Below are 12,433 nucleotides of genomic sequence, written 5' to 3'. Positions count from 1 at the left end.
AAGTCTTTATAACTTTCTGGCACCAGTTGATTTAAAAGAATTTTTTTCAAGCTAAAGTGTCCCTTAATGTTTAATATTCTTTTTCGCAAACTACCTAAAAATTTTAACGCTTCTGACCTGTTGATGTTTTTTTTTTTGCTCAACCATAACATCTAAACTTGTATTTTATGAATGAATGCAATAAAATTTGGTTTTCTTTCTCCCCTGTTACTTATGGTGATCTTTGACTATGCATGCAGTGGTATATAGTACTATATGTGTCGTCAGTCATGTCTATCACTGCCTACAGTCGCACAATAGTTTGGGTGAAAATAATGACACTAAATGATAATTTTTCTGTGCCTGTACATGCAAGGTAAGCCTAGAGTATATTATATACTGAAATGTAACTAAGTCTCAACCTGCATCCCCTAGGGTTGCGCCCACACTGGATTTGCTGGCTGGAGATCTGCCTCTCCGCCTGTCACTATATAGAGCCACAAGTGCACAGGAATTTCCCCAGAGTGGTAGAGACATCGCCAGCACAGGCTGCAGCCACTGGATATGCCGCTCTGTGGCGTCTCATGACTTAGATTTATTCATGAACGCATCAAAGTGCCCGGCAGAAGGAGATTCACAGGGAGTCACCTCCAGAGGACAGCACAGGACAGCACACACTGTGAGTACAGGGGACAATGGCTTCAATTATTCATATCATCATACATCCCATTGACATGTCTAGAAATAATATTTATATGAATATTACTGAGATACAGAGATAAGCGGTGCCACGTATGCTCATCTCTTGCTGCAGGTCACTTTTGTTGGAAGTTGACTGACACGCAGTGATTCGTCCTTCTTTAAGATGTTCTTCAGCAGCTGCAGTGTATTATACAGTACTGTGTCCCAGATGGCACAGCTAAAAGGAGAAAAAAGTGGTCATATTTTATGTACTAGCTATAGTGCTATTGGATCACATATATGTATGTGTGTGTATTTATTGATGACAAAGTTCAAGCTTTTTATTATTATTATTATTATACAGTTAATGTCTTCTTAGTACATTTTATACATTTTGGGGAGATTTATTAAAGGGGTGTAAAGTAGAATTGGCCCAGTTGCCCCTAGCAACTAATCAGGTTTCACTTTTCATCCTTGGAATCTGATTGGTTGCTAGGGGCAACTGAGCCAATTCTACTTTACACCAGTTTGAAATATCTCCCCCTTGGTGTTCATAATATAAACTGAATTTAAAATATCTCCCCCTTGGTGTTCATAATATAAACTGAATTTAAAGGGGTGTTCCGGGAAAAATTCATTCACCCTGCCGGCTCCGTTATGAATTGAGCCCTGGGTCGGCACGTGACCCATGCCTCTAATTATTCCTATGGAGTGACGGAAAGAGACGAGTACATCGCTCTTTCGCCATACTCGGCTCTTTCTATCGCACCATAGGAGTGAATAGAGCCGCGGGTCATGTGCCTACCCGAGGCTCTATTCAGAACACAGCCAGCTGGGTCCGATACGGGGACCCCGCACGATCTCCTACATATCCCCTATCATGTGGATAGGGGAAAAGTAAATTTTACCCGGAATATCCCTTTAAGGAAATTGTCTTCGTGTAGGTCCAATGTCGTTATTATGATTAAAACAGCAAAACCATATGAAATACACGCTATCACAAGGCAAATCATGATAAAATGTATACTTAAATATGGTGTTTTATATAGTGGTGACACTTTATTGCCTAGGTCATCATGTCTTTTGCTTTCTTAGCTATCCAGGCATGATGGGAATTGTAGTTTTGCAACAGCTGGAGAGCCTGAGTTTGACCCCCCTGCTCTTAACCATCTCCTATTGTGTCCCCCTCCAGGTCTGGTTTCCAGTTGTGCCTACATACCCCATGCCTCTAGCTTTGTTCTGGTTCCTCCTGTATTCATGTTGCCTCTGCCAGGGACACTGCCACCTGTATGACAGACTCAGGGAGCAGAACACAGAGTTTGCACTGAAGTTGTACCAGACTATTGTGACCGCAGAGAACAGGACAAACATAGTCATCTCTCCAAGCAGCGTGGCCAGGTCTCTGGGGCTCCTGCAATTTGGCGCTCAAGGCAGCACCTTCACTCAGATAACAAAGACTTTGGGATACAATGTTTATGGTAATTACGCTGTTTTTAAAAAATATATATTTGTGAATATCTATTAAAAAAAAAATACATGCGGACCAGGCTATCATGGTAAAATGCACAGAATTGTTCTTGGGACCAAATAGCTGTAAAGACTAAGTTCCAAAATAATGTTAGAGCCCACCTCAATTATACCTTTCAGTATAAGCTATTCTGTGTGTACATGTGGGGTACTTGGAGGCTATTATATAACTTTGGCATATGGTATATGGCATTTTTACAGATTTCTGCTCTTTAGACGCCATCTTTAGTTTTCAGTTGTCCCTGATCTAGTTGGAAAGTTGGTAGAGACTAGCTTCTATGGTTTCTCCCATTTATTGTGCATAGAGATCACTGATCTTCTGTCTCTATATATCTCTTATGAAGTAGCAGCATAAAGGACATTATAGTGCAATATTGATCAGTGTAGTCTGTGAAGCAAATTCAGGTGAGATGCAATGCAATAAACTCACTGGGGCACATTAATCATTGTTTTTGCACCATTATTTTGGCTAATTTGGTGCTGTTGCACATAGAGTGAATTTTTAATCAAAATTTATCAAAAAGTTTTTAGCAATTTGCAGCGGCTGCACCATTTTAAAAATTTTCAGGTGAGTGTAGTGGAGGCGTGGTTTAAGTTAGCTACTTTTTTTGAGCCAGATGCATCATGTGCGACTTTTGCACAGCAGTACTCCAGTCAGACCCTGGTACAGGTTTTTTAGCTTAAAAAAAAAAACATAAAAATTGTGCAAGATTTATCAAGGCTCGTGCATCTAACTTTAAATATGTGCGTGGAATGGAGATTTTTTGTGCAGCGAGTGAATAGTGCACTAGTGCAAAAAAAAAACCCCAAAAACTAGTGCAAATGATAAATGCCCCCATTATTATGTCTCCCTGCAATCTATCAGCTTATGATTCTCTCCAGTGCCTCTTCTCTCTCCATACATTTGTAAGGGCAGCATGTTACCTGATCCTTCAGTGAGCTGATAATTTCTCTTGACACTCAGGATAATTTTGAGTTGTTCTGAATTATTGATAATCTAGGACGTGGGTAGCAGAAAAGGAGCCTGGTGAGAAAACTCATATGGTGTACGCGTAATGCAATATGACACAAAGCGCCTCAATATAGCAACAGTATTTACATATAAATATATGTAGAAACATAGAAGATTGTCGGCAGAAGAAGACCACTGGGTCCATCTAGTCTGCCCTTTTAGTATTTCCTTTCTTATTATCTTAGGATAAATATATGTCTATCCCAGGTGTGTGTGTATATATATGTGTGTGTATATATATATATATATATATATATATATATATGTGTGTGTTTTTATGTTTATCCAAGGCATGTCTATAGTGATATGTACCTGAAATGAATACAATGCATGATATATAAGCCATACTGAGGGTGAGCATGGCCATGCGGTGTATCAGCTTTCTTTTCTTCTTAATCCTTTAATAATTCACAATAACAACTTCCCTTCCAAAGGGTCATTCAGCGTGAGGGAAGGAAATTAGTTTCAAACGTCTGTATTTGATTTTAATTAAATACTTAAAGGATTTTCATTTAAATAAATCAAGATTTTAGGATTAGGTGCACACCCTATGCTGCGTAGTGACCGGATCTTACCCAATGCATAGTACTTGTCTAAAAGGCTTTGCCAGAGAAGAAACCAAACCAGAGCCACAGTACACGCATACTGACTGTATATAATCCTACCAGATCTCAAGACACTAAGTGATCGAGACATCTAAAGTGTCAATAAGATAGGTCATTACTACATATCAGCATTGTAAGCTGCGCAGCCCTCTTTTCCTTAAAATGCTGAGAATGATCTCCCAGGTACAATGCTGTACAGAGCACTGTCACCTCTTAGTATAAAGTGGCAGATACTAAATCTTTCTCCGTATAGCATCCATGCACACATCACTGCTATGCACATTGAGGTGGTTATCTGGCCATAGGCTGTATCCATATTTTCCAGGCAGCCTTTGGGCTGCATCCAACTGCAAGCGGAGTGTGGCATCAGCTTGCCTCCTATGCACACCCGGCTAAGCCTAGTAACCAATGTTCTGCCGACAGCCGTATGGCCAGCTTATCAGCAAGCAAATATCGTCTTGATCCACCTGTTATGTGAAGAAGACAAGATTGCAATTATTGTGGCTGATTTATTTACTAGACCCTCTAGATTGTGAACAGCTGCTACATGGCTTCTCTGTATAAATCTTACTATATTAGGTGTTATGATTGTCAGAACTGAAATCAGTCTGTAGTGTTTTTACATGGTGTATCTATTAATAAGATTATTTATTCCTATTAAAAAAATCTCAAGTCCTCCAGTACTTATGAGCTGCTGTATGTCCTGCAGGAAGTGGTATACTCTCTCCAGTGTGACACAGTGCTCTCTGCTGCCATCTCTGTCTATGACAGGAACTGTCCAGAGCAGTAGCAACTCCCCATAAAAAAAACCTCTTAATATTAGCACCTTACTTGTAACTATGTATTGATTTGCATTTGTCTACTTTGTATTGGTTACCAGATAAAACAGTGGAGATCTTTATGAAGAGCATGCACAGGGAACTTACCAACTCAAGCCAGGATACATCCATCCGTTTGGCATGCGCCTTGTTTGTCCAAGCAGGGACACCTATTTCCACACAGTTTACAGAGTATACTGTACAATGGGCGAATAGCAGCCTGCAGCTCACCAACTTCACGGAGCACAACAGGACAGCTATCCAGATAAACCAGTGGGTGAACAGAAATACCGGAGGTGAGTAATTACTTTGCTGGCCATATGCATATCCAATCTTCTTTATGCTTGGGCTAGATGGCAGACAAAAAGGTTATGATTAAAGCGACTCTGAACCCAGAATCTGACCCCCCCCCCCCCCCCCCCCCAAACCACTTGTACCTTCGGATAGCTGCTTTTAATCCAAGATCTGCCCTGGGGTCCGTTCGGCAGGTGATGCAGTTATTGTCCAATAAAACAACTTTTAAGCTTGAAGCCCGTGCCAAACAGAGTACCTGTGCCCTAACTTTGCACAATTCTTCCGTCCCTTCTCCCCACCCTCTTCATCATTAGGAATGCTTCAGGCAGATTGCCTCCTATTCCCCCACCTGTGGCAGCCCGACACATGGGCTGGATCGTTAAGGACCTGTGCAATGTTCAACATGTTGTAAATGTTTCAGTGGCATTCCTAATGATGAAGAGGGTGGGGAGGAGGGACGGAGGGGTGGTGCAAAGTTAGGGCACAGATACTCCCGTTTGGCACAAGGCTTCAAGTTTAAAAGTATCTTTTTAGGACAATAACCATCACCTGCCGAACGGACCCCAGGACAGATCTTGGATTAAAAGCAGCTATCCGAAGGTACAAGTGGTTTGGGGGGGGGGGGGGGGGAAGGTCAGATTGTGGGTACAGAGTCACTTTAAGGGTCCTATTCCACGAGCTGAGGAGGGCCCGATCAACGATGTAAACGAGCGGCGATCTGCTAGATCGCCGCTCGTTTACTGGGCCTATTCCACGGCCCGATGATCGTTGAGCGAGGTCTGCAGGGACATAGTTACCGATATCCTTGCAGCATCATACATTACCTGTCCAGGCTTCTTCTCCACGCTGTCTTCATCCCCGGGTCCCGCACGCTCTATCTTCAGAATGGCCGGTCAGCTGGCAGGCCACACTCAGCCAATCACAGGCCACGATGGTCCCGCGATGAGCGCTCAGTCAGCTGACCGGCCATTCTGAAGATAGAGCGCGCGGGACCCGGGGATGAAGACAGCGCGGAGAAGAATCAACCAACAAAACACAGTAATCACTGAACTCAAGGTGAATAGCGAAAAAAATTCCAATGAAGTACTCAATCAAGAGTCTCCACTGATGCCCCCAAAAATGTAAATATGCAAAACAAGAGTCCGTGGAGCCTCAGTTACGAGTCTCAAAACACGGGATAGCCAGATATCTCTAGCCTGTTGCCAACGGGGTGCCTCCATGATGGGGAGAGCACCACACCACCCTGATAAATAACCCCTTAAGTCCCACTCGGTTGCGAGTATTGGAACATAGACAGGGAAACAACAGGGTGGCCCCTTTTGTCAATGTCTAACTCAAGGTGCGAGTATTGCGATCATGACAAGGGCTTGCAGAGGCAGGCTTCCATCCACAGACAGCCGTTTCGGGGTATTTGCCCCTCGTCAGTGTGGGGTAGGATTCTGGCTAGTTGGGGCAATGAAAAATCAACCAACAAAACACAGTAATCACTGAACTCAAGGAAACAGCGAAAAAAATTCCAATGAAGTACTCAATCAAGAGTCTCCACTGATGCCCCCCAAAATTTAAATATGCAAAACAAGAGTCCGTGGTATCTCAGTTACGAGTCTCAAAACACGGGATAGCCAGATATCTCTAGCCTGTTGCCAACGGGGTGCCTCCATGATGGGGAGAGCACCACACCACCCTAATAAATAGCCCCTTACGTCCCACTCGGTTGCGAGTATTGGAACATAGACAGGGAAACAACAGGGTGAACCATCAAGGGTTCAGCTTGATATCACATTTCTCCTGGGTCCCTCTTTTAGACTCATTGTACAAGGTTTGTGCACAGGGTCAGGATTTGGGGTACAAAATTGCTTATTAAAAATGAAGTCTGTTACTCTGCATTATAAAAAGTCAGACAACAGATTAGAGACATCCCGTTAGTTAAGGAATCTCTCTTAAGGGTAGCTTCACATGTACCGGATTTGCAGCGGATTTCACTCTGTGAGTTTGCAGCGCAATCCACAGTGAATCCTGGTACAGTGAAGTTGAATGGGTCACATACCCGCAGCGGAATTTTCATTCCGCTGCCAGTATGTGACCTTGCCCCTTTAACCCCCCGCAGCCCACACCAGGAGCATACATTCCCTGCTCGGAGCGGCAGCATGTGAGGCTCCTGGCTCCTGTTGGTGCCTGTGCATGGATTGGCTGATGGGCACAGACAGGAGCCTCACAGGTATTGTATGCTCTGGGGGCGGGCGGCGGGGGGTTAAAGGGGCCGGGTCACATACTGGCAGCGGAATGAAAATTTTGCTGCAGATATGTGACCCATTCAACTTCACTGTACAAGGAATCACAGCGTGAAATCCACTGCAAGTGCAGTACGTGTGACGCTACCCTAAAGGGGTATTCTCAACTAACAGCAAAGCTTGTAGGTCTCATCAAGTTAAATATTTTTGCAAATACATTCATTTAGCAAGCTTGTCTACTTCTCCCATATATCCTGTCTTTACCTCCCATTATGGACAGCTCATTATCGAGGTGCCAGACCCCCACTCTGCTCTAAAAGCAGTGGTCTGGCTGGTATATTTATAGCTAAAATGTAGGTATCTAGAGATTTTATATACTGTAATAAGTCGTCAACACTAGGAGGAAAATATCAGATCTATTAGGAGAAGGAGACACATTTGCTGAATCAATGGATTTACAAAATATATAACTTGACGAGTTCTACAACTATTTAGCTGAGATGGTTATACCCCCATAAGAGACATGCGTAAGGCTGGTTTCACATATGGGTGTTGAAAAACGGTTACTGCAGTTTTTGAGTCAAGGTCAGAAGATCCAGTAGGAAGCAGAAGTATAAATCCTTCCTTTATATTTCCAATTCCCTTTTAATCCACTTCTGGCTTTGGCACAAAAACTGCTGTGTGTAAACTAGCTGTAAATTAGAATCAATGGAGCCGCGTCATAGAGGGGCAGGGGATTTCCTCCCACTGGAGGTGGGTCAGCCTGCCTCCGGTGCTTCAGCCCAGGACTGATGGTACATTCACTTTAAGAACAATGTTATGGGGGAGGTCCCCAGTCTATGGCTTAGTAGCATGTTGCACAGAATACACATATGATATGGGCCTCTGGTAATGATTATGCCTAAATAATTGAACTGTAAGTCCAACATAAGACCATAAAAGCAAGAGCTTCCACACTTGTTGGCAAAAAAAAAAAATGACGGTCAATTTTGCCCAGATAATGAGTCACCAGGAGCATGCGCCACAGTTATCACCCTTTCAGCCTCCATTACTTCTACTTTAATCATGTTCTGATTCTTCCAGGTGGAATAGAGACACTAATGCCCGGGGATCATTTGGGATCCGGTTTTACGCAGATTGCACTAGTGAGCACTATGTATTTTAAAAGCAAATGGAAAACAAAATTCTCTGTCACGGACACACAGACATTGCCTTTTATTAACACAGACGGATCAGTGGTTAAAGTTCCCATGATGCATCAAACCACAGAGGTGAACTATGGTAAGTAGTAAGAGATGACGCTGCAGTGTTTTCCAGGCAGCCTTAGGGCTGCATCCATCTTCTTCAGCCACTGGTAATAAAATGCCACATGCTTGTGTCTAGACGAACCAGAGCATGCTCAAGGTTTACTCATCTCTAGTAGAAAACTCCAACAAAATAGTGATCCAAAAATCAAATCTATATGAGTATGTATGTTAGTGCATTAATCTATTGATCATATATGGGTTTTATGTGAAAATCAATCAAGTCTAAATGGGTGGTCTGAAATGTGAGCACTATATGTGCTATGATTTCTAAGGGAGGAAGCCATCAAAAATTAACTTTTAATGGACCTGTACCATAATATCGTTCATAAATGAATCACTGGAATTTTCCGACACTGAATGGTGCCAAAAAGTTTGAGTGATCAATAGTTTTGGAAATTAGCAAGTTAACAAGACTATGATGTGGTACATTTTCCCCAGTGCAAAAAATATACTAGAAGCCCTATGTCACAGCATACTTTCTTCCCCACATAAGGGGTTGTCCAGGATTAGAAAAACATGGCTGCTTTCTTTCAGAAAGTCCTCAGTTCCATTGAAATTAACTGAGCTGAAATGTAATACCACACACAACCTGAGGATAGGGGTGGTGCTGTTTTGCAAGAAAGCTGTTTTTAAATCCTGAATAATCCCTTTAAATACTAGATTTAACCTTAAAATTATGCATTGTAATGATCAGAATGTATCCTTACCTTGTAAAAAAACTTTGCAGGTCAATTTGAAACCCCATCCCATGAAAAGTTTACAGTAGTTGAGCTGCCCTATCTTGGGAATACAGTCAGTATGTTTGTAGTACGTCCTACAGACAGGAACATGCCATTATCCTCCATCGAGTCTACCCTGACCTCAAAGAGCATTGCAACATGGGCCAACTCCATGAAAAGAATCAAAATGGATGTCTTTTTGCCCAGGTAAAAGAACACAAAATAGAAATAAAATTTAAGCAAAATTTTTGATGTTATTTTTTTTATTATAACCTGTCTTTGGTTGACAGATTTAAATTAGAAAGCTTCAGCGATTTAAGGACAGCGCTGACAGCTCTGGGAGTCTCAGACCTATTTGACCCAAGGAAAGCAGATTTCAAAGGGATTTCAGGTAATTCTATTACTTAGTATAGCGACAGTATTAAAAATCCAATATAAATCAAGAAGCAACTCAACTGAATGTCATTTCAGAACAGAGAAATCTTTATGTTTCTCAAGCAATTCACAAAGCAGAGATTGAGGTGGAAGAAGCCGGCACAAGAGCCTCAGGTGTAACAGGTGGGTAAATGTAATTGGGTAGAATAATGCTGCGTTTACATGGAACAATTATTGTTCGAATTTTCGCTATAACGATCGCATTTGAGCGATAATTGTTCCACGTAAACACAGCAAACGATCAAGCGATGAGCGAAAAGAAAATCGTTCATTTTGATCTTTGAACATGTTCTTAAATAGTCATTCGCTAAATATTCGCAGATCGCTTTGTGTAAACAGTCTTTCAAAGATTCACCGTATGTGAAAGATGGGCTTAAACGATTGCAATAACTATTTTTCTCCGTCTAAACGTTGATAGTTATAAAAACCAAATCGTTGCTTCAAAATCGTTAATCGTTTGATTGGGTGAATTATCATTCAGTGTAAACCCAGCATCACATGGTGTTTGTGTTTATTTTCCTATTGTGTTTGAAAGCTAGCCTAATCTCCCATACATTGTACACCCTGGCCCCTATAACTCTTTAGCACAACAGAAGCCGAATGGAGGACATTATAGAGCAGTACTGAGCAGTGTAAGCTGTAACGTAAGCAACGAGGTGATATATAACAGACTACAAGCTGCTGTGTACATTATGTAAAGAGTACATGATATACTGGCCACTGGCAAGTAGCATATTTTGCAGTCAATAAAAAAACGGCATTAATTGATCTGATATTGAAGATTACTGCTGCGTTTACACGGAACGATTATCGTTCGAATTTGCACGATAATGATCGAACTTGAAGGATAATTGTACGTGTAAACGCAGCGAACGATCAAACGACGCACGAGAAATCGTTTATTTTGATCTTACATGTTCTTAGTCGTTCGCAAAAAAATTCGCAGATCGTTCAGTGTAAACAGTCCTTCACCGATTTAACCTATGTACGAGAAAGGCTTAAGTGATCGCAAAACGATTTTTCCGTACGATATATCATTCCGTCTAAACGCTGATCGTTAAAAAAAATTGTTACTTCGAAATCGGTAATCGAACGAATTATCGCTGCGTGTAAATGCAGCACACTGGAGTGCAATTAACTTTTTTTTTTAATAGCCATAACACCTGTGAGCCACTTAAATCTGCAGTCTTTCCTCTATACTTTTCCTTTTGCAAAAGCAGAATATATCATTCCAGTCTAATTTACCCATTTGGTATTTTAGAGAATTACTGTGGATGGTGTTTTATTTCATGTCAATACAATCATCAACTCTTATTCATCTTTGTGTCTTACAGCGATGGTGCTGTTGAAAAGATCCAGAATGCCTGTGTTTAAAGCGGACAGACCATTTTTCTTTTTCTTAAGACAAGCCAGCTCAGGTATGGTAGAGATTTTAATTGACTAAATCAATATGTAAGCTGCATTGTGTAGATACAGTGTATAGAGCAAGGAAAGACAGATTACGTGCGTGCTAGACCGTTGTAGAGTTGTTTTGGTAACTGTCTGACCTGGCGTGTACCAGCACCCAATGCAAAACTGCTTAAAGCTAGAGAGCGCCTTAGGCTGGGTTCAAACTGTTAAAAATTACATTTGTGTGCATCCATTTAAGCTGGGTTAATACTACAGACCATAAATACTTAAGTTTGTATAGCATTACTTCCTGCCCTATAAAGGGGCTACCATCAGGTTTGCAATCATATTGTGCCTTTAAGACCACATTCACACATGCGTAATGCATTCCGCGGACCGCACTACGAATGTGTATACGTAGTGCTTCGTGCTTCACGGTGCACTACATTACACTTCCTTCACCCTAGCGATCCATGCAGCAAAAACCGGTCCGCATTACATGTCCAGATTTTTGCGGCAAGGATCGCGGCTCCGTAAACACGTACGAAAGTGTGAACAGGGCCATTGGATAACATTGGTTTCATGTTCTGCCCGCGATTGCGGACAGAACGGATAGGTGAATTAGGCCTTAGGTTTTAATACTATAAATTGACTGTTTATGGTTCTAGTTTGTTGACTGTACTGAGGCTAGGACTAATCAGCTGATAGATTTCCTATAACAGCAGTATCTCTATAGTCCAGACCACAATGGCTAAGTTTGGAAACGCCACACAAAGATGCATATATAAACTTATAGGGAAGATCTTGTTTGGAGTAAATTACCTCCTAATCCAAACTGTCAATAGCATCTAGTCCGCTTGTTGCCGGTCATGGGACTTTCTTATGCTCATCTTTTTAACATTGCAGCTTACAAAACAAAATATAGTCATGAAAATCTATTAAAACACATCTTTGTAATTATCTATGCTTGTTCCTTGTGCGTTGGGTAACAAACCTCTTCTTGGTTTCTCTTGTCTGTAGGATCTGTGCTGTTTATAGGAAGAGTCACCAATCCGTTGCACTGAAGGCTCCGCTAATAACTAGTGTATTTCTATATTTATTATCTACGTGAGAATGGATGAAGACATTTATATTTAGAAGTTTCTTTAATAAAGCCTTGCTATGTTTTACAATTAACTATTTTATTTAATTATTGCTACAAATATCGATAGTAATTCTGGTTATCAAAGCTCTGGTCTCAAAGCTTATAAAAAGATAAAAAAAATACCACTAGGAACATATTGCATGTTATCTAGAAAACACCTGCAGTTTATGGCCAGGCCACGGATGTGTGTTGATGTTTCCAATACGCAAGTAGTCAACCACGACCCAAAAATCGGAACCCAGCACATCTAGTTTGGCACAGTATAGGCCCATGCCCAAAGCTGCACTACTGT

The 12,433-nt window shown here is 41.5% G+C and overlaps 1 protein-coding gene across 1 annotated transcript; it reads left to right on the top strand.

The window, feature by feature from the left end:
* Window positions 1-514: 514 nt before the first annotated feature.
* SERPINE3 (serpin family E member 3) lies at window positions 515-12,132 on the top strand. Its single transcript, XM_069969982.1, has 9 exons — window positions 515-658; window positions 1,853-2,138; window positions 4,685-4,918; window positions 8,231-8,428; window positions 9,182-9,380; window positions 9,464-9,564; window positions 9,645-9,731; window positions 10,943-11,026; window positions 12,018-12,132. The coding sequence occupies exons 1-9, from the start codon at window positions 581-583 to the stop codon at window positions 12,059-12,061; spliced, it is 1,311 nt and encodes a 436-aa protein (XP_069826083.1). The 5' UTR covers window positions 515-580; the 3' UTR covers window positions 12,062-12,132.
* The last annotated feature ends 301 nt before the right edge of the window (window positions 12,133-12,433 follow it).

Source organism: Dendropsophus ebraccatus, chromosome 5, assembly GCF_027789765.1.
Source record: "Dendropsophus ebraccatus isolate aDenEbr1 chromosome 5, aDenEbr1.pat, whole genome shotgun sequence".
Lineage (NCBI taxonomy): Eukaryota > Metazoa > Chordata > Amphibia > Anura > Hylidae > Dendropsophus > Dendropsophus ebraccatus.
Note: the sequence above shows the minus strand (reverse complement) of the source record. Positions and strands in the feature narration are given on the sequence as shown.

Coding starts and splice junctions, on each gene's coding strand:
- SERPINE3 (XM_069969982.1), top strand. CDS start 581: ATGAACGCATCAAAGTGCCCGGCAGAAGGAGATTCACAGGGAGTCACC. Junction 9,381..9,463: donor ATGGATGTCTTTTTGCCCAG/GTAAAAGAACAC, acceptor TTTGGTTGACAG/ATTTAAATTAGAAAGCTTCA. Junction 9,565..9,644: donor AGATTTCAAAGGGATTTCAG/GTAATTCTATTA, acceptor ATGTCATTTCAG/AACAGAGAAATCTTTATGTT.